This window comes from Toxoplasma gondii, chromosome IX (assembly GCF_000006565.2).
Source record: "Toxoplasma gondii ME49 chromosome IX, whole genome shotgun sequence".
Taxonomy (NCBI): Eukaryota; Apicomplexa; class Conoidasida; order Eucoccidiorida; family Sarcocystidae; genus Toxoplasma; species Toxoplasma gondii.
Genome location: NC_031477.1, coordinates 2,116,364 through 2,135,055, shown reverse-complemented (window position 1 = coordinate 2,135,055; position 18,692 = coordinate 2,116,364). Strand labels below are relative to the sequence as shown.

Here is an 18,692-nt window from a genome sequence, read left to right as displayed (position 1 = left end):
AGCCCACCGCAAGCGTCATGTCTTGTGGAAACGGCACGTACACGCTTGCTACTCTACAGTGGCACAAGACGTTGGTTTCTGCATTTGGGGGGTCACCACCGGGTCGTACCGTATAGGCGACAGATTTGCTTTGGAAAAAACATTTTTTCTTCACATGCGGTGGGTGGTCGTATCGTTCTATGATCGAGGCATCATGCCATTCACGTAAAACACCATCCCGGTGCAAAATGAGCACTCACCAGGACACGGCATCTCGTGTGGTCGTTGAGTTTGCTGTCTTTCCGACCACACGAATATAGGGTAAGCAACATAATTCTGTACATGTCCATGGAACCATCCATCAGTTGTAACGAAGTACAGTTGCTACAACCAGCGTCTATACAGTCGTCAAACCGGAACAACCGACAGTAGCTTCCCAGAATTGTAATGATGGTACTCTACTTCGTTTATACGCAAGTGACGCGTTATTAATTAGAAAGCGGATACGTTCTTCCCACCGGGTCCTTTCGTAAGCGCTGAACAGAGCCCAAGCAATTAAGCAGACTCATGTCTTTCTTGCGAATGCTTGAAACCATGTTTACAAACAAGAACATGGAGCCGGTGAACAATGTCCAACTATTCGGTTGGCAACTCATTCGGATGCATACTCGTGCCTTTCACCAAGGAGTGACGGGAGCGTGATTGAACCTACTAGTCTACAGCTGCATCAATCGAAGGCGAAAACTGTCCTTCAAGTTTCTCCGGTGCAGTCACGGAGAAGGACGCTGAAGTCGTCATCAGCTTTGTTCTATGGGCAACTTAAAACCCGTAGAGAACACACTGACGTGTGCGATGCTACCTCGGACGCTGAGACAGACAACCTGTTGGGCGCAAGCTATAGAGGCATACGCGAGCATGGTGTGAACGCAATCCGAGTGCTCCAATCTCGCCGTCCACAGTTGGACGGACTTTCACCCCTGAAAATACCTGTTGGATTCTGGCGATAGACGCCTTTTTACACATGCTACGAGTTCATCGTTTGGGTTGAGAGGCCGCACGCGTGGCGCCCTGAACATCCTGCAAATTTAAACCAGCGGTGTTCTAGTACGGTACAATCGCGCTCATTTTCACGAACGACACACTCGATGCAATTCAGTGGAACTCTTGATGCACTTGCCGCGGTGTTTCTGTTCCTTGTGAGGATATATGGATGTTTTAGGTCACATGGAGAAGGCCTGATTCGTCGTCTCTTGCGGTTTACGCTCCACTGCACTTCACATGGCACCGAAGGTGAGATCGTAGCTGAACGCCATACAAGATGGTCCCTGCGGTGCGCTCCTCGTATGCGAGCCTACAGTGAATAACACATTAGTTGCCGGAACTGTACCCTTGCATCATTGTGGGCTGGTGCAAGGCAATCACCTTCATCAGCTTGCATATTCTTTATGGCTGACTTACAACTTTTTTCCATTGCCCTTGGTGGGAGGTGCCGAACCGCGCGCAAAATGTACAATGACAATCGTTCCAGGAATCACCCCGGAGGGAGGAAGCTCCCATCCAAGCACGGGGCACCGTCCTGCTACACTGGAAGGCTGCTGTGTCTGCTGAAAGTATAAGCGAGGAGCGGATCAGTTGATTGCTTGGATCGGAGCCAGCGGTCCAAAATCCGTGAATGACACGTTGCACACTGGACTGCCAAGCTCGTTACTTGCACCTACTACACGGAATGCTTTTGACAGTCAATGACTATCCTTCAGGTGCAAATGAAGTGCGCGTAATTTGGAGGAGACAGCTGCTAGGCGCATGTCGTTTCGCAGCTTTCTAAAATATACGTCACAGTGCCAAGCGTTCAAACATGCCGCTGCACAGAGTCTGCTCCCTGCAACGGAAACAAACACGAGAAAACGCGAAACACAATACGGATTAGGATGAGGACGGATGAAGAAGCACCAGCACTAAATACATGAGTCCAAGGTAACAGATTCGTGGCAAGTGTTTCCAGGGACTCGCATTGAGAACGGACAAGTGCAACGTGACTACCGCTTGCTGATGAGTCTCCCAGCCCTGCAGAGCAGCCTACCTGCGCATGCCTCGCAGATGTCTTCAACCTCTTTTACCCTTTTCTCTTCCTCGCGCAACTCCGAATATGCTACCACAAGAAGGCGTTCGGCATCCCTGCTACACGCTGCACACACCGGAGGAGGCTGCCAGTAGCGTTGCTTCTCTCGGGCTGACGCGGACTGAAACAAAGGCCAGAAGACTGACCCATGAGATGTTGAAGAGAAAGCAGACTTGGACGAAAGGTCGATGACTAATTTTCCATCGTTATTGCGTCCCCCATTTTCGTTACCTTCTCCATCTTCGTCACTGGTGAGGTTACGACACTCAAATTTTCTGAAAAGCTGTGCTCTGACAGCTGCTTCTGTGTCCTCTTCAAAATGAATTGCACCTCCTCCGCGCCTTCGCCTCACCTTGTCTGTGCTCCCGTCTCCTTTGTGACCTCCACTACTCCCTTTACTCCCATTTGCTCTGGCGCTGGAGCCCAGCAGCTCTCGGAGAGATCCAGGAGGTAACAGAGAGCACCTCTCACCACAGAACAGGCAGGTGGAAGCCGCAAAAAAGTGGTGAAGGCGTACTCTGCTTCCGCCACCGGCCCCGTTTTTTACTTTCAAAGCCTGCAGCAATTTGTGCCGGGGCTGAGGCGCCGGCGACACCGCACCAGCATCCGACGGAACTGCCATCTGATCTACCACTGGAGTCCTCTGAGGCACCGACCCATGTCGAGCTCGTAGTAACCGGCTTTCCGGACTTATTTTCCGTGGAAGCGGTCTTGTCCCAAACGTCAGCATGCCCTGTCTAGGTTTCTTCACTACCTGTTGGCCGGTTTGTGGCTGACGACGCAATCTCGTCGCTGGCTTTGTTTGAGGCTTCGGCATTCTGTCGAACCACTGCCGAAGATCTACAGATGTTGACCCGGGAAGAAGACCGAAGAGGCGGTCGAGGGCAGGAATGACTTGCCGTACGATGTAGTATTTCAGATATACTGGCAACAGCAGTTGCTCGGAATTACCCTCTCCAAGGCTTTGCACAGCAGATGGTGCAATACCACTACACTCTTGGCCCTGCTGCACCGATACAGAGAACGAACCAGAGCAGGACGCACCAGCTGGACTCATGCCAAGGCGACGCCAGCCGAAGCGGGAGGCGGGCGCCTGCAACGCTGGGGACGCCGCTTGTGTTCTCTCACCTTCAGGAAACAATGATGAGTCTGTACCCTTTACTACTGTTGAACGTGGCATGGGCTCCCAACATCGAAGCCAGACACAAGAGCCAGCGTGCTGACTCCAAAAGTCCCTGGCGGTCCCCTCTTGCGGTGGCGTCACCGATCCAGTTGTCCAAGCGTCTGGAAGCTGGAGTGGCATGGGGCGCAGCACCCTTTGAGGTGCACCGTAGAGGAAGAGGCTGACAAGGTTATCCGCCCTCCCTCCCCCTTCGACTTGTTCAGGGCTCACGGCACAATCAAGCAGCCGCAACGCGCTCTGCTTTCCTGTCAAAAACGCTTCTGCTCCTCCGAGGCCGAGATCCGCGTAGACAAATGCCACTCGCTCTCCGCGAGATGGTCCTGACGGCAACGCAGGAGCAGTTTCCGACGTGCCGGTGCCAAGCACATCTTGCAAGCACACAGAGGATTGAACAAGCGCTTGCAACCGTGCATATGCCACTTTAGCTTGCGGGGGTAGGGATGCAGCAGTTGATGCGCCAAACTCGGCTTTGTAGGAACCTGCTCAAAAATCCACAGGGAAGGAGCTTGCAAAAACAGATCAAGTGTTCACATTGCTCCGACAGCGGGGCAGTCAAAGAAGACAGGAACCACGAAACACATATTGGAGACAACGGGTTTTCATCGGTGAGTGCCTCTGCTAGCCCTGACTTTGTACCTTGCCCGGACAGACGCAGTGTAACGCCTCTTTTGGTCAATCGCCAACAAACGGGTACACACCGACTGAGACAAGATGACGCAGAGGGACACACGACACCACAACATGTGGTCAGCGTCTAATTTTGTCGATTAGCAACTCCTGCTCCGACACTCGTGTTCACGCACGGCCCGTTGTAGTAGATGCTCGCAACTCTGCAAAGAAATAATAAAACCAACGTCTGACCGTCATCGACATTGACTCACCGAGCCTGCATTTCTTGTAGAAAATGAAATCCTTCAAGGGGACCTGGTTTAACATAATCTTTGTCCACTGCCGGTAGAGATGCGCCTTGACCTGAGAAATGTCGCGGGAGCGGAAGAAGGTTTGCAGAGTTGACTCCAAAATGGAACTCGTACAGCCACACTGGTCACGCCTGATTGCCTCAATGCCCTGAGAGAAACATGGAGTAGGCAAATGACATTTCAGTTGCTTGGGATACCGCAGTGGAACCCTGCGTTGATCTTCAGTTTATTCCTCTTCCGTGGAGGGAATTTCTACACCAGTGGGGCGAAACCGCACCTTCGCTTCAAAGGTTGGAGGCAGGTTCGGCGCTGCATACGCGTTCCCCACGTAGCGCTTCTTCGAGACGAGGCAGCAGGGGTAGAAAACCTGTTTGAGCGATAACGGGCAGAGACACGGAAAAAAGTCACACCCCGGCCTGGATAAAAAGCGATGAGTCAAAAACGCGAAATACGAAAATGCCCCTGTCCTGCCGAGCGCACTGTGACAGATTGCCAAAGGGGAAGGAAACTGGGCCGGATGCGGTAAAAGAAATGGCTATATGGACGCCCCACATAGAAAAAATGGAGAAACGAAAACGCATTTGCGGGAGTCCGGAGATCGAAAACATCTTAAAAAGAAACAATATTGATGAAGGGGGGACAGCTCAGGACTCCTGTGGAAGCGGGGGACACAGATTATCGCGGAACACAATTCGACTTCATCGAGGACGTAGGATGAAGGCCAATGAGACTGTCGCCACGAACACGAATGTGTCTGGATGGAAAAGACAGAACAAAGGACGACATCGGTCCAGAAACGCGATGGTAGTTCACTCACTTTTTCAAGTTCCAGCTCAACTGGTGACGGATTCTGCTGAGTGACAGTGTACGCGATTTCACGTCCAATCTCAAAGGCAGCTTCCAGGGACTTGTTCTCGACCAGAACAAACATGCTGTCCGTGTCTCCGTACAATACTCTTCCGCCCCATCTAAACCGAAGAAAAAAAGTAAGCATCCTTCAAAAGCGTAACCCAAATAGGAAATAAGAGGTACATTGCTTTGGTGAGAAGACGACTTGCGAGAAAGGCACGTCGTCACTGAACTCAGCAAGCTGGCTGCTGATTAGTAAGTCGTAGCTCGACGAATTTCGACATTTCAGATCCCATGCACGTAGACGCCCCCAAACCTGTCGTTTCACGACCATTCCGCTACAGGTGCCCGACAGCGATATGCCGCGTTGCGCCGGTCCTTCACGCAAAGAATTGCATTAACTTGCGTTGGACGCCAAGAAACAAATCGAAACCGGGAAAAGATAGCCTATTCACAGCACATTCAACTGCGGGAAACGTGGGACACCTCAGAGGCGAGATAGGCTCGGGGTCAGCCGGTACGCACCGTGGAGTGTTATGGACCAGTTCGATGGCGCGCATGAGCGTTGTCCGGGCTGTCTGTACGATTGCATCGGCAATATCGGCGCACGGCATGTGCCCCGTAAAACTTGCTGCTGTATAACTGGAGGCAAAGTCAGACATGAAAACAAACGAATCGGACGCCGGCAATAGTCTGCAAGGCATGTAAATTCGAAAGCTGCCGCTTCCCTCCCTCGCACACAGGAGCCTAAGGCCTAACGACATTTACACAAATTTAAATACATGTATTCATCCTATGTTTCGTTGAGTACCACGCTCCCGGACCCGGTACCATGATTATTCCTTATGTCGGTGTAAGGCATTGGATTTTTATGTAAATACCAGCATGCAATGAAACTATCGCAGGCCACTGATAATGCAAATGAGACAGCGAAGCGATCCTGTGAAATAAAGAACAACCCATGACCGTCAAGGAGCACTCATCAATGGGCCTTCTAACTAAGTCTACACACATATCGCATAGGATACTGTCGAGCTTTTTCGACGCAGGTCTGGAACACAAGCCCAAAAGAGCGCCTCGAAAACGCAGCACAACTTATCAGATAGATGACGTCTCCACGACGTTTCCTCGCGTACCCGTAGGAAACGTTAGCAATCATTTTTAGGCCATACTGCCTGTAGTTTAGGAGTCGGAGCAAGCCTTCTTCCACTTTCCCTGAGGGACAACAAGGGATGAAGGAGAGAGGAGCGTCGTGTTTGGACAGAAGGACACACTGACCACCTGAGAAAAAACCCAGCTACAATAAAGTCAGACCACAAGCTGCCTAGCGTGAGCCTCAGCACGCGGCGTGATACGACAGAGCAAAACTCGTTACGGGAGAGACGCCAGATCAGGAGAGTCAGAGAATCCAGGGACAATGCAAAACATGTCTTTGGAGGGCAATGGATTTTCTAGTGCATCGACTACAGTGTCCTGGTAGCTGGCATGTAGGGCAAGAGGTTGGCTGGTCTGTTCGCGTTTCAGCGCTCCGTGCGTCTCGCTCCGAGTTCCGGATTTGAGGATTTCAGGGAAGAAAGTTACCTTTGTATTTTTTGATCGCTTTTTGGACCATGATGCGGGTCTGCAGGATCTCGCTGAGGACTTGAGGGAAAATCCCCTTCCTTACACGGCGCGACACGAACATGGCCCCGCTTGGCAAAAGCCGAAGTCCACCACTGTCTGCGTCCCACGCCTGGCTTGCACAAAAGCTCGAAGCTTGGCTGTGGCCTCGTCGTTCGCCACTATCCCTTCCGCCCTTCCGCTCACCAGCACCCCCAACAGGGTCAGGAAGAGCCGGTGCTCCCTTCCTTAGGTCCACGGAAGCAGCTCGGTAGTAGGCTTCCGAAATCTGCCGGAACAGAGCCGGAGGACAGTGGAAGTCCATCACGCCCAACGTCTTCGTGGCTTGCACTGTCGGATCGATCTGAAGAAACAGATAAAAGTTCGGAACTTTTCTAAGGGCACGGTGGGTTGCGGATCACGCTCTAGGTCACTCGATGAGTCTGAAAAGGCGGCGCGGTCTAGATCTTTGGCTTTCTCAAACACCTACCTCAACGGAGCCAAGAGCCGTCGAGTAGCAGATGTTGTTGGCGATCACGATGGACGGGTAGAGAGAACGGAAGTCTAGAACCAGTACGGGACTCCAGTAAAACCCACTTTTGGGTTCGAGAACGAGTGGAATACACAGCGGTGCCGGCTGCTCTGTCACCTGTGGATCCATGGACGGAACCGACACCCAACAACAAATTCGGCGTACAGAGCGAGATACATCACACACGCCTATCCATTTTGCGTCATCCGTGTTTTACATGCATGCATTCGTTTGAACAGAAGATGTCTTTTGTGGGGACAAAAGGTGCACGGAGGAACCCGCAACTTGGGTGAGCGACCAGAAAGGCGGAGACCACGCAAGGCGTGCAGCAACACAGTAGGATGCAAAGAAACTGACCTGAGTTTGAGAAGGAGACACAAACAGATAATCAAGGCGCTTGGTTGCTTGGATCATCACGCTTTCCACCTTGAATTGACTCCCTCTCGTCAGGGCACTGAAGAAATCGCAGCCATACAGCCTTGCCAGCTCAGCTGTTCGGGGAAGCAGCTCTGTGCTGTCAATCAATGCGAGTGTCATGCGGACCCTGAAGAACAGTGAACACCTCTATATCAGAAGGGATAATCAAACCCAGCAGAGCCAACGGGGGCGGTTGTTACAAGAACGTAACCAGGGGTAGGACAGGCACCAGCGAAACACAACAACCACAGACGAATACGTCAAGGACCTACCCGGTCAAATGCCGTCTTGTGGCTACGTGACGCGGTTGAACGGTCAACCATTTGCACCACAGCACCTGACCAAATCTAGAACCTACAGCATACCCTGAAGCGTGGGACTCTTTCACACCTAAACAGAGAAGCGGCGCCCAAAGCTAGACTGAACCACAATGCGCCTCAGTGCACCACCCTCCATCTGATGTATTTGGTAGAAGAGAGGAACGATGGAATCGAACCCAGCAGAGCCAAAGGGGGCAGTTATTAGACGAACGCGTCCAGGGGTAGGACAGGCATCATAAACGTTTTGACCCGTAGTGGACCACAGGACGGACACGAAATAACTCGTAGTTTACACTCCCCAGAAAAGGGACAGACTCACCATCGCCGCTGGGGCCTTGATTTCCAACAGCAAGCCACAACAGTGAGAGCACAAGAAGGCCCCTGTCTTCGTTCTTTCCTTCCTTCCTCGCCATGACACGATTCGGCCCAGCGTCCTTACCTGCCCAGAAGGTACTTGAGGACCGCACCCATAGTCGAAACGGCCCACACTACTTCTTGGTCCCGTTCTCTTGGTTCAGGCCCCGGCAGCCGCCCCATCGGATTGCCTGTTGCTCGCTCAACGTCTGCAAAGATCTGCTCCAGGACCAGACTGTCTGGCTCGCCCAGGGTTCTCTGTGCTGCATCGATGTGCTGTAGCCCAGCCCCATCAGCTGTCTGTGGACCCTCTGTTCGTGGACCCTGCGTCTCTCCATGAAAAACATGGCCCTTACCCCCCTCAGCTGTGTCTCTTGGCCTACCCTGTACCTCTTCGTGTCTCCTCACGCGCAACTGCCATTCACGCCACGCTGTCATGAGTTCAACTTCGTCAAGCCTCTCTGCGCGCCTCAAAGCGCCCTGTCCCTGCTTCCAGAGGTTCGCAAGAATCGCCGGAGGCACCGAGGCGAAGGTCACACCAAGGACCTCTGTGGCAACTCCTTCCAGAGACGACTGCTGGAGTTTCACTTCACTCTGAAGCAGCCGCCAACATTCGAGAAGAAGCCGGCCCGACAGCATCCCTCCTTGGAGGAGCACGTCGGAGACCCCACTTGACCTCCCTGACTCTCGCGGTGTGGGGTGTCGTGCCTCACGGTGATCCGTTATAGACGGGCGAGACCACGAGCTAGCTGAGGTTGATTCAGCCTGCGGCAGGGCTGGAGAGGAAGATGAAACAGAGCCAAAAGACTGCTGCGAAACAGGCGCTGGAGACACAGAGATGGCCACGTGCGACCTGGGTCGATACGAGATAGATCGGAGATGTGAGAGAAGGAGAGGATCTGCTCTGCAAGGAAACAACAGCATGAGGATCAGCGGGGACAACGTGTACAGAAAACTCTCAAGGTCAGACAATTCTTGCTGTGAAATGCGCAAGCTGCTGAGAATGTCCTCCACAGGACCTTTGTCTCCAGTTGGCACAGCTTTGACTTCCGACTAAGATGTATGTAAAAGCTTGAAGGAATGCTTTGGCTTGTGCGCTGGTTGTCGAACCTGATACTTTGACAGGCGTCTGTTCAGAAAGCACCCCGTTTTGTCCGAATCACCCGCGCCACCTGAGACCAACAGTTGCATCTTACCGTCTCCCGAGAGCTGTTGTGAGTTCTGCACCAAAGCCGAGAACTCGCGCCCTGCGGAGAAGAAAGCCGAGGCCCATGCATCCACTGTCCCACTGCAGAACCATAGAAGGATCGGCAACACTAAAGATAAGACAAACATAATGAATGAGGGCTCTTTCGCTTTCTACGGCAACCACTTCAGTATCAGACGGAAGGAAGGCGGGCAGTTGCTGCTGGGCAGACTTGGTGAACGGATGACGAGACTGCCATAGAGCGACAAAGTCCGCGAACGACTGGCGAGCTCGCGTGAACGGCGAGGCGACCGAGGAGCTGGTAAGGGAGTGAGCAGTTGATGACGACGGAACAGAGGCAGAACGGCATCCGGGAGAGCGAGCACATAATCTGGAGTTCAAGGGCAGGCGAGGCTTGTAGGCCTGGTCAACAAAAATGATCATGGTAGCATCGAAATAGGCGAGACTTGCCGCCGCCTTTTCTGCGCATCGCTCCCGACCTAGGGCCGTGGACAGAAACGGCTTGCTCCCGCTCTTCCGCCGTCTCTGCGTCTCGGAACCCGAGTTCGCTAGTGGGTCCCCGCAGCTGCTTTCCGCCTCTTGACTGTCTCCGTTCCTGTTCCCTTTTGCTCCCATTTCCATGTCCGTTTCTCTTCCCTCTCTTCTGCCCAAGCCCTCCTTGCCCTGGTCTTCTGGCCCCTCTGCTTCCTTGTCCCACCTTTCCGCGTCTCCCCCGTGTCTCCCATTCGCCCGCTGCGCCCGACGGCAAGCCAAAGACAGACGCTCGTCTCTGAGCACCAAAGCGACAGCCAGGATGGCGTCCTGCTGAGGATCGGGCGCACCCGCATCGACAGCTTCAGGGCTGCATTGTGTCCTCTCTGCGAGGACTTCGACGGCCAACAACGCGCCGTAGCTGGCGAGTGTCCTTTCCCCACGAATCGCCTCGTCGGCAAGCTCGTTTGCCGCGGAGGCATGAAACGGCCGAGCCTGTTTTGCCGCGTCTTTAAGAGCTGATGCGACACTGAGCTGCGAAACATTCCTGGCGCCTTCTCCCACCCCTCCCAGGGAGACGTCGCTACTGGAGCACGCGCTTGAGAACGAGTGGCCTGTCGTCAAACTGCCGGCTGACAGGCACAACGAACCACATTGCTGTGTCTGGGAAGAAGGTACATGCTCCCTGTCGCAGACAGGAGAGGTCCCGTCACAGATATGCCTATCGCGCGGCTGAACAGAATTCACTTCAACATCTTGATGCGGTAGCAAGTCGTTCGCCTCGTTGCGTCGGGCTCTTTCAGGAGCACCCAAGCGTTCGCCACCTTCCCCCTCATCATCGGAGTCGCTGCGTTTCCCCTTCAGTTCATTTGCGCTCGGCGACGTCGGTGGATCGTGGTCCACCTTCACCTCATCGACACCTGCTGTTTTCCGTGGATTTCGCGGCTTTCCCACGTCTTGAGGGCAGCTCTCAGCTTCCACGCATGCAGTCGCAAACGGCAACCCTCGACTCGGAAGATCCGCACGCGCCCTCGTTTCGTCGGTCCAGTTCCTATCGGCGGCTGCGTCATCTCCAGTATGGCTAAAGCCCTCAGAGGTGCAGCAGCCAGACGCAGATGAGGAAGCCGGCGGTATTTCCGAGGGTCGCGTCACCGTCGGTTCTGCTCGGGATCGAGAAAGCGATATCGTTCTTCGAGTGCGACTTCTTCTTTCTCGTCGTGCCGATTCTCGTTCCACTCCGCTGGACTGCGATGCTGGCACTAGCATCAGGACGATACGCCCGCCATTATCCATCCTTGTGGCCCATCTCAACGCCGGCCTCACCTCTTTTCTGCACTCGCGTCCCTTCCTGTTCGGACTATAGTCCCTTCTGCTTCTTCGGTTCTGTCGTTTAAAATCGCGCTTACTGTCGCCCTTAGGTTCTCGCACTCGTTCGCACCGCGACGCGGCAGAACTGTCGCCGGTTCGCGCTCGCTCGGCCTCACCCCCCCAGCTCTGGCGCCGCTGTCGGCGCCTTGCCTCTCTGCGTGCCTCCCGACGCAACAGCCGCTCATGGTTCTTCTGCACCCTGGGGGGGCAACTCGCGAGCGCCTCGTGGGTCGTGGGGGGCGGCTTATAGAAGCCCCAGAAAGCGTTTCCTGGAGGCTTGGTAGAACCGTGTGGGAACGCGGTCCCTGGGAAGGTCTCCCCGTTTGTTCGGTCGGCGATAGCCACGACAGGAGCGGAAGGCAAACTCGTCTCTCCTGGCCCTCTGCCCGTCGCATCCCACGTCGTCAGCACAACCGCAGAGCGGCTGCAGACCCCATCGCTACCACTGTCTGAGGACGACGAAATCTCCACAACAAGTGTGTCCGGCTGGACAGCTTTTCCTGGCAAAACAAGCGACGGTTGTACGCGGCCCGCGTCACTACCAAACCAACCGCTTCTTCCCGGTTCGGGCTCCATTGTGGTCCCTGCCTCTCGACCTGGCGCTTGCTTGCTTAAGGCATCTGTGGAGACAGCACCGCTCCGACGCCGCTCTACATGCGGGCGTTGTTTGCAATGATAGTCAACAAGCACGCCGAAGCGCCCAGAGCTCTGCGAGCCACGCTGAGATGGCTCTTGAGAGGCGCACTGCGACGACTGAGAAGCCGTTTGCTGCGAAGAAGAGGAGACTTGCGACTGTCGAGCGTTCTTTCTCTTCCGTCGGCGTCTCCTCGTCTTCCTGCCTAGCTTGGCACGCCGCTCGGCCAGAAGGCGAGTCTCCTCCGCTGCTGCTGCTGCGATGCTTTCTGCGCGACGGGCTCCAAGAACTGTTTCCTCCTGTTCACGCAACTGGCGCCCTCCCAGAGTAGCTTCAACGGCGCGGAGGACGCTCACCGGCAAATCGCGAGGGTCGCCAAAGAAAGGGAGCTCTGCGGGCTCATCTGGCCAGCCCTGCAGCGACTGCTGGGATACAGAACAGTGCCGATCCAAGAGAGCATGGGATGTGGGGTTTACGGCGACGACCTGAGGCGACTTCGGCTCACCCCGGGGAAATAACAAGGTCAAGACGGGGCCCTGAGATGAGTCGCCATGTTCCGACAGATTCTGTAAGCGAGCGTGCTCCAGTCCTTCCCATTTTTCTTTCGATGTGTGAGAGGAGTGGCGGCTACGCATGCCCACATGCTTTTCAGTGTTCTCGCGTGTGCGGTCAGGGGTAGGTGGTGAAGCCGTCTCCTCTTCTTTTTCTTTTGCCCGCTGTGGAGGCGCCTCTTGCCTGTTTCTTGATTCGGTTGCTTCACCGCCAAAGCGCTCCTTTCGTCCTTCGGCCGAACCACTGGAGAGAACGACCGTGGCCGCATACGATGACGAAGTTCCACGGTCTTCATCTCCTGAATGGTCCTCGCATGCCGACCCCTGCGACAAGCGCTTCGAGACCAGGTCCGCCTCGCGCAGGTTGTCTTCCATCTTCCCGGTGCTGTGGATCCCCGTCGCGTGCCGCACATCTGTAGACGTCCCAGTTGGCGTCTGGACACGGCCGAGAGTTACTTTCGCGTCGAGTGAAAGATTCGACATAGGCATATGCATGTCGACGGCTGTGGAGAGACACGCCGTCTTCTCTTCGGAGCCAGAAAAAACACACCTGCGGTGTAGAAAGTCAGAGGCTCGTGACCTGCAGACTTCTTGACGGTCCTGGAACCCGGACGCCAATCCTGCAGACGGCTTTTTGCTCGCTGCTTCCCCTGACTTGTTGGTAGGAAATGTGGCTTGGCCCTCTTCCCCGCGTACTCGAGATGTATCCGATTCCTCTGCATTCCCCTCCTTTGGCTTCCCATTTTTCGTGGAGTCGACTTCCATGTCCAGAGCCCCGCAGGGGTCGCTCGACACGCTGTCGTCGCTGCTTCTCGCACTCGCGTCGTAGTCGACCGTCGGCGAGCAACTGCTGCTGTCCAGCGAAGACGTTTTTCGGCTCTGTCCGCTTCTAAGTAGCCTGTTTCTTCTTCTCCGCGCGCGGCGCCCTTCTACTGAGCTACTGCTCCCCGATGAACTTGACTGAGATCGGCTGCAGACCTGTGGCGCAAACAGCTCGAAAGGCTCTAGAGCTGTGACGCCGCCCCCGAGGGGCACGCACCTTGTTCCTCCCGCTTCTGCAGCTGAAGAGGGTACCTCTTCCTCACTGCGATCGTGAGGCACAGCGGCGATGGCCCAGTCTGCCTCCTCCTCTAGGGCGCCTTTTCCTTTGATCTCGGCTTCTACAGTAACTATGTCTTCTATCGCGAGTCTCCCCGGTTGTGCAGCTCTCACGCCACACACCGTTTCTTCCTTGCCGCCACTCTCGTCGTCGTCTTGATCTCTCCATCCTTCAGCGAGCTCCACGACTTCTCCTTCTTTCGCCTCGCGCACCTCATGCTCCGAAGACTTCAGGATCGCTTCCGTTGAATTGACTCCGTTCAGCTCGAGAAACACTTTGTCCCCCGACCATTCCGGCCACGACCTTCTTATCTCTTTATCCCCGAAGCTACCTACGTGCCCTGAGCTCGGCATCTGACGCCACGGCGCCGAGTAAGAGCTCTCCAGGGGCGCATCCTGCGAAGGCAAACGCTCCTCAAAAGGATCACGTCCGCTCGCTTTGGGGTGTTCGACTGGAGGCAAAGGAAGTGCCGTGGCAGAGTGAACAACCCCACTTTCTCTCCAGACCTCTGAGTGTGAAGGCGCAAGCGAAGGCGCAGGCGCGGCCGGTGACTGGACTACAGGTGCCTCTCGCGTCTCTGATGGATTCCGTTGAGAAGCAGAATCCGTTCGACTGCCTAAGTGACAGAGCGCATTCGTCGGATCCTCCAGCCACCTTGGACCTCCTAGTCGAGTGTCGTTTGAGCGGGAAGGTGCCACTCCAGTTATTGAGGGAGCAGGCCTATCTCCTGCAATGCGTACTTCTGATGGAAGCAGCATTTCAGTGGTGGGTCTTTCAGGGTAAACGACCAGAGGGGGGTTTCTGGTGGAAGCAGCGGATTGTGCATTCCAAGGCGCTTCCACAAAGCCCCCTCCCGCGTGTAGTGAGGTTCGTTCTACAGCCCCCTTTGTCGACTCCCCTCCCGTAGCGCTGGAAGCGTGGAGCCACTGCCAAGGAGAACCGGCGGGCACACCGGGGACCGGACAGGCCCCTGCGGATGGGGACTGGAAGCTCCCGCAGGGGTCAGGCCCGAGGGGGTCTTGAGACCCGCTGAATGAGGAGACCTGCGACACCGGGGAGAAGGAGAAGGCACTGTCGATGAAAAATCCCGAAGCGTTCGCGGGGGACAGCGGGGGGCACGACGACGCTGCGGAAGATTGGGAAGCTGAACCTGGGCGTGGAATATCTTCAGCCTCCTGCTGTGGAAGTGAAAGGAAGAGAGACGAGAACGATGGAACTGGCCGGGGGCCTCCGTTGGTGCCATCACCACATGCCTCTGCATCACACGGAGTGACGCGCAGACGCTTGGCAGATTGTTCACCGGAATCTGTCCTGTCGGCATCACAGCCCAGTAACGTCCCAGAGTCCCCGTTCTCCCCGCGCCGCGTGCCTCTGTTCACCTCACTGTGTGCAGCTACTTCTTTGCTCTCTCCAGTTGCGTCTACATTCTCACAGGCGTCACCTCGTGCTGCTTCAGAGTCTGCCCACGCTGCCCGCCTTTTCGGGTTCCAACTCTGTTGTTCGCAACTCTCCACACCTTGACCTTCGAGGTGTCCCCTTCCTGTCTCTCCTTCGCTTCCTGCCTGTGAACGTCCTGCGTCTCCTGGAAGGTCGCCTGTTTCTCTCGAGTTCTTCATTCGCATTTCCTTCTGATCACGGCAGTCGAGAGCGGCCGTTCCACTACGCCGAGACGCGTGTTCCTGGTCCAGCAAACCCGTTGTCGCCTCGTCGATCCCGCTTCGACGCAGGTGGGCCTGCACCGCAGAGACGTCTGTCAGCACGCCGGTTTTTGCTAGGAGTTGAGCGAGACGTCGCTTGAAGATCTCCGGGACGGCGCCTCGCGCCGGTGCCTCGTCTCTTTGGGCGAGAGCCGCAGCCGCAGCGGAGGGAAGGGTCGGGGGGGCTGGGGGTGCCGCGTGGGGACTGTCAAAGGGAAAGGAGATACCTAGTCCTGCGCATCGTGTAGCCTCCTCTCTCCAGAAGTCGAGCACCGAAGGCAGGAGTAAGTCTGCTGCGAAAGACGAGGAACGCTCCCAAGCTTCAGCAGCTGAGGTCCCCTTTGTTTCCTCAGCAGACAGCGAACAATTGAGAGAGACGGTGGAGTTGGGCGAGTCGACCTTTGACACGAAAAACGGATTCAGAATGTTTCTCGCCAGCACATGGCATTCGAGTTCACACTTGGTTCGCCGCTGCACGCGCGCCGGCAACACACGAAAGGTGAATCGACTGCCGTCAGAAAGCAGCCCTTCCTCAGGAACCAGCGCAGGCGCAATGACGGGAAGCGCTTGCCCCCTGGCTGGCACTTCCGGTCGGCCCAAAGAGGGACAAGAGGGGAAAACCCCCAAAGAGGCTCGAGCCGTTTCGTCTGACGCGTTTGTGTGGCGAAAATGTTGCTCACACTCACCACATGGCTTCTCTCGCGCTGTCTTTGATCCCCCCACGCAGCGCCACAGTTGCGCCCATGATTTGCTGAGAAACACGCCCCCCGGAACATATTCTGCAGATGCGGGCATGAATTCCCTACCTTGAATCCGCTGCGTCTGTCCCTCCCGATGCACACCGGCCCACGCAGACTGGGAACAGTGGTGACTGCAAAACGCGTTCCCCCTCCTCTCGTCGTTTGACCCTGATTCAGCAGTGTGCCCCTCTCGTCCCTGTCCTCGCTCATGAGCCCCGACTGCCACGGGCCTCCGCACCGAGGAAAAGCCCGGGCAGCCAGAGACCCCAGGAGACAGTGCACAACGGAGAGACTGCCTGTCTCCTCTCGCGGAGGCCGGAACTTCGCTGGGAGACTGGGGGGAATGCGTGCGATCTGCTGCCGAAGCTACGCGGGCTCCGGGACTAGCCAGAAGCATCGGAGGCGCGAGAAATACTGGTTGGACGAAACAGGGAGCGACAGCGGTGAGCAGATCCATCCCCCGGAGATGAAAGTCGGCGAGAAAGTGACTGACAAAGGGGATGTGGATCTCAAAGGGCTGAAGCGGATGCCCGGTGACGCGACCTTGAAGCAACAGTGCAGCTAGCTGCACCGTCTTGCTTCCAGGATGAAGCGTGGAAATCTGAACGAAGAGCCGCGGCGCATGATCGTACCCATAGAACGCCCGCTTCTTAACAAGGCGCAACGCAAACACCAGGGGTGGGCCAGGGGTCGACAAAGGCGCTGGGGCCTGTCCAGGACCCGTCCGCTTCGCGCGTCCCTGGCCGCCACCCCGAGCCGGGCGAGAGGCACCCGGGTCACTGCGACTCGTCAGCTTGTCCTCCCACACCCGGAGTTTTGCAGAAAACCACTGAAGCCAAACCTCTGGTTTCTCGTGTGCCTCTCGAGGCAAAGGCACAAAGAAGTACGGAAACACGTTGTGCACTGTGACGCAGCACATGCGCCCCAAGAAACGCCTGTCTCCACGCGGGCAAGGGCAAGCGCAACTCGGTGACGAAAGGGAAGAGCAAGCGGAGGACGCAGAGGAAGGAGATGAGGAAGAGTAGGAAACCGACGAAGACAGAGAGGAAGACGAAGAAGAAGCTGAGGAGGAAGACAAAGAAGAAGCTGAGGAGGAAGACAAAGAAGAAGACGAAGAGGAAGACAAAGAAGAAGCTGAGGAGGAAGACAAAGAAGAAGACGAAGAGGAAGACGAAGAAGAAGCTGAGGAGGAAGACAAAGAAGAAGCTGAGGAGGAAGACAAAGGAGATTCACTGGACGCTGGTGGCGCTCTTAACATCGGTGGGTAGAGGCACATGGAAGGAACAGATCTGACAGGATTATCATTGACAACTCCGTAAATTCTAAGAACAGGAACACGCCAGAGACGCCGACCGGAGAAGGGAGCAGTCGTCGGATCAAGCCCTGGCACTGGAGCCTCCAAGCAGGGTTCCACGACGGTCACTGAGACCGAAATTACGAGGGGATTCAGGACTCTGTTGTTCTCCAAGGATCGCCTGTCGTTACCCATAGAGGATTTTGGACAGTGCGGACCTGGCAGAGATTGCAGCTGCGCGAAAGGCGATGAAGACAAGGGCGACTGCGGACAGATGGAGGAGACTTGAGGGGACGAGGAAGGAGACGCCGGCTGAGGCAGCGACGACGGGGCTTCTGGTGTGGGGGCTGACGCGTTGAGAGAACCAGACGAGGAAGCAGAAGATGAAGAGGCAGACTTGGACGACCGGTAAGAGAAAGGAAGTTGCAGGGAAGACGAACAATCAGATGATGCCGATCCCGACGCAGTCTCGAGTGCAGACGCGTCTCGTGTACGACTGGATGGCTGTCGACTCGCCGTCGCTCCCCGCCTGACTCCGGCATGCGACCGAGCAGAGGAAGCAGAAGAGGGATGTTCTCCAGGGTCACTTCGCCCCTGGTGGCAGTCCCCTGGCTCCCACTCTCGTTCATATGTAGCGCTTTCAGAAGTTGAAGGATTGAGGGCGTTTCTGGCGCGTTCCTGTGGTGTCGAGCCCCAGCTGATGTCGGCCGGGTTGTACGCAGATTCTCCCCCAACATAAGCTCCACATTCTCGCTGGGAACAGCACGCGACTTTCTTGTGGTCAACGCTTGACGGATGAGCGCTCCAGACTCTCGCGACTGCTCCATCTTCTTCAAGTCGGCCCTCGCCTAAATAGTCTGACCGGTCTGTTCGTTCCTCGCGTGTATCTGTTGTCTGTCTCCATCCCTCACAATTAGAGGGACTACCTGTACATGGTTTTTCGTCTGCGCTCTTTCCTCTTTGTTCTGTCCCCTGTGCCTGACCCCTCCCTCTCCCAAGAGACCAGCGATGAGTGGCTGAGCGCCATGCAGCGCTGAGACATTCATCTTCTCTTCGTAAAGAGTCCATACTTAGACAGGGACGGAGATGGGGATGTCGCGACTCGGGGATTTCCGGGGCGCCTATCCGGCGCAGAAGTAGCGCTGTCTAAAGGCTCCAGGACGGTTGTTACTGCTAACCGCTCGCTGCGCGTGGTAACTGGCAAGAACGGAATATCAGTAGACTGTTTCGGCATGCCTTCCGCGGCCCAGGCGGTCGGGCAACCGCCCTGTTCTGACTGTCATTCCCCCTGCTACTGGTCAAAAAGGGACAGCCTTCAGCGTCTCAGTGAATGTCAAGCAGGCTTTGGAATCGACGGCG

General features: G+C 55.8%; 1 protein-coding gene across 1 annotated transcript; it reads right to left on the bottom strand.

Annotated features, from left to right (window-relative positions):
• Window positions 1–1,476: 1,476 nt before the first annotated feature.
• TGME49_264670 (DNA polymerase family B protein) lies at window positions 1,477–18,401 on the bottom strand (the record flags this gene model as incomplete). The annotated part of the gene is made up of 13 exons (XM_018781371.1): window positions 1,477–1,858; window positions 2,060–3,760; window positions 4,163–4,253; window positions 4,479–4,568; window positions 5,019–5,169; window positions 5,576–5,692; window positions 6,187–6,265; window positions 6,632–7,013; window positions 7,140–7,298; window positions 7,539–7,635; window positions 8,238–8,252; window positions 8,358–9,176; window positions 9,469–18,401. The coding sequence occupies 13 exons, from the start codon at window positions 18,399–18,401 to the stop codon at window positions 1,719–1,721; spliced, it is 12,774 nt and encodes a 4,257-aa protein (XP_018636330.1). The 3' UTR covers window positions 1,477–1,718.
• Window positions 18,402–18,692: the final 291 nt, after the last annotated feature.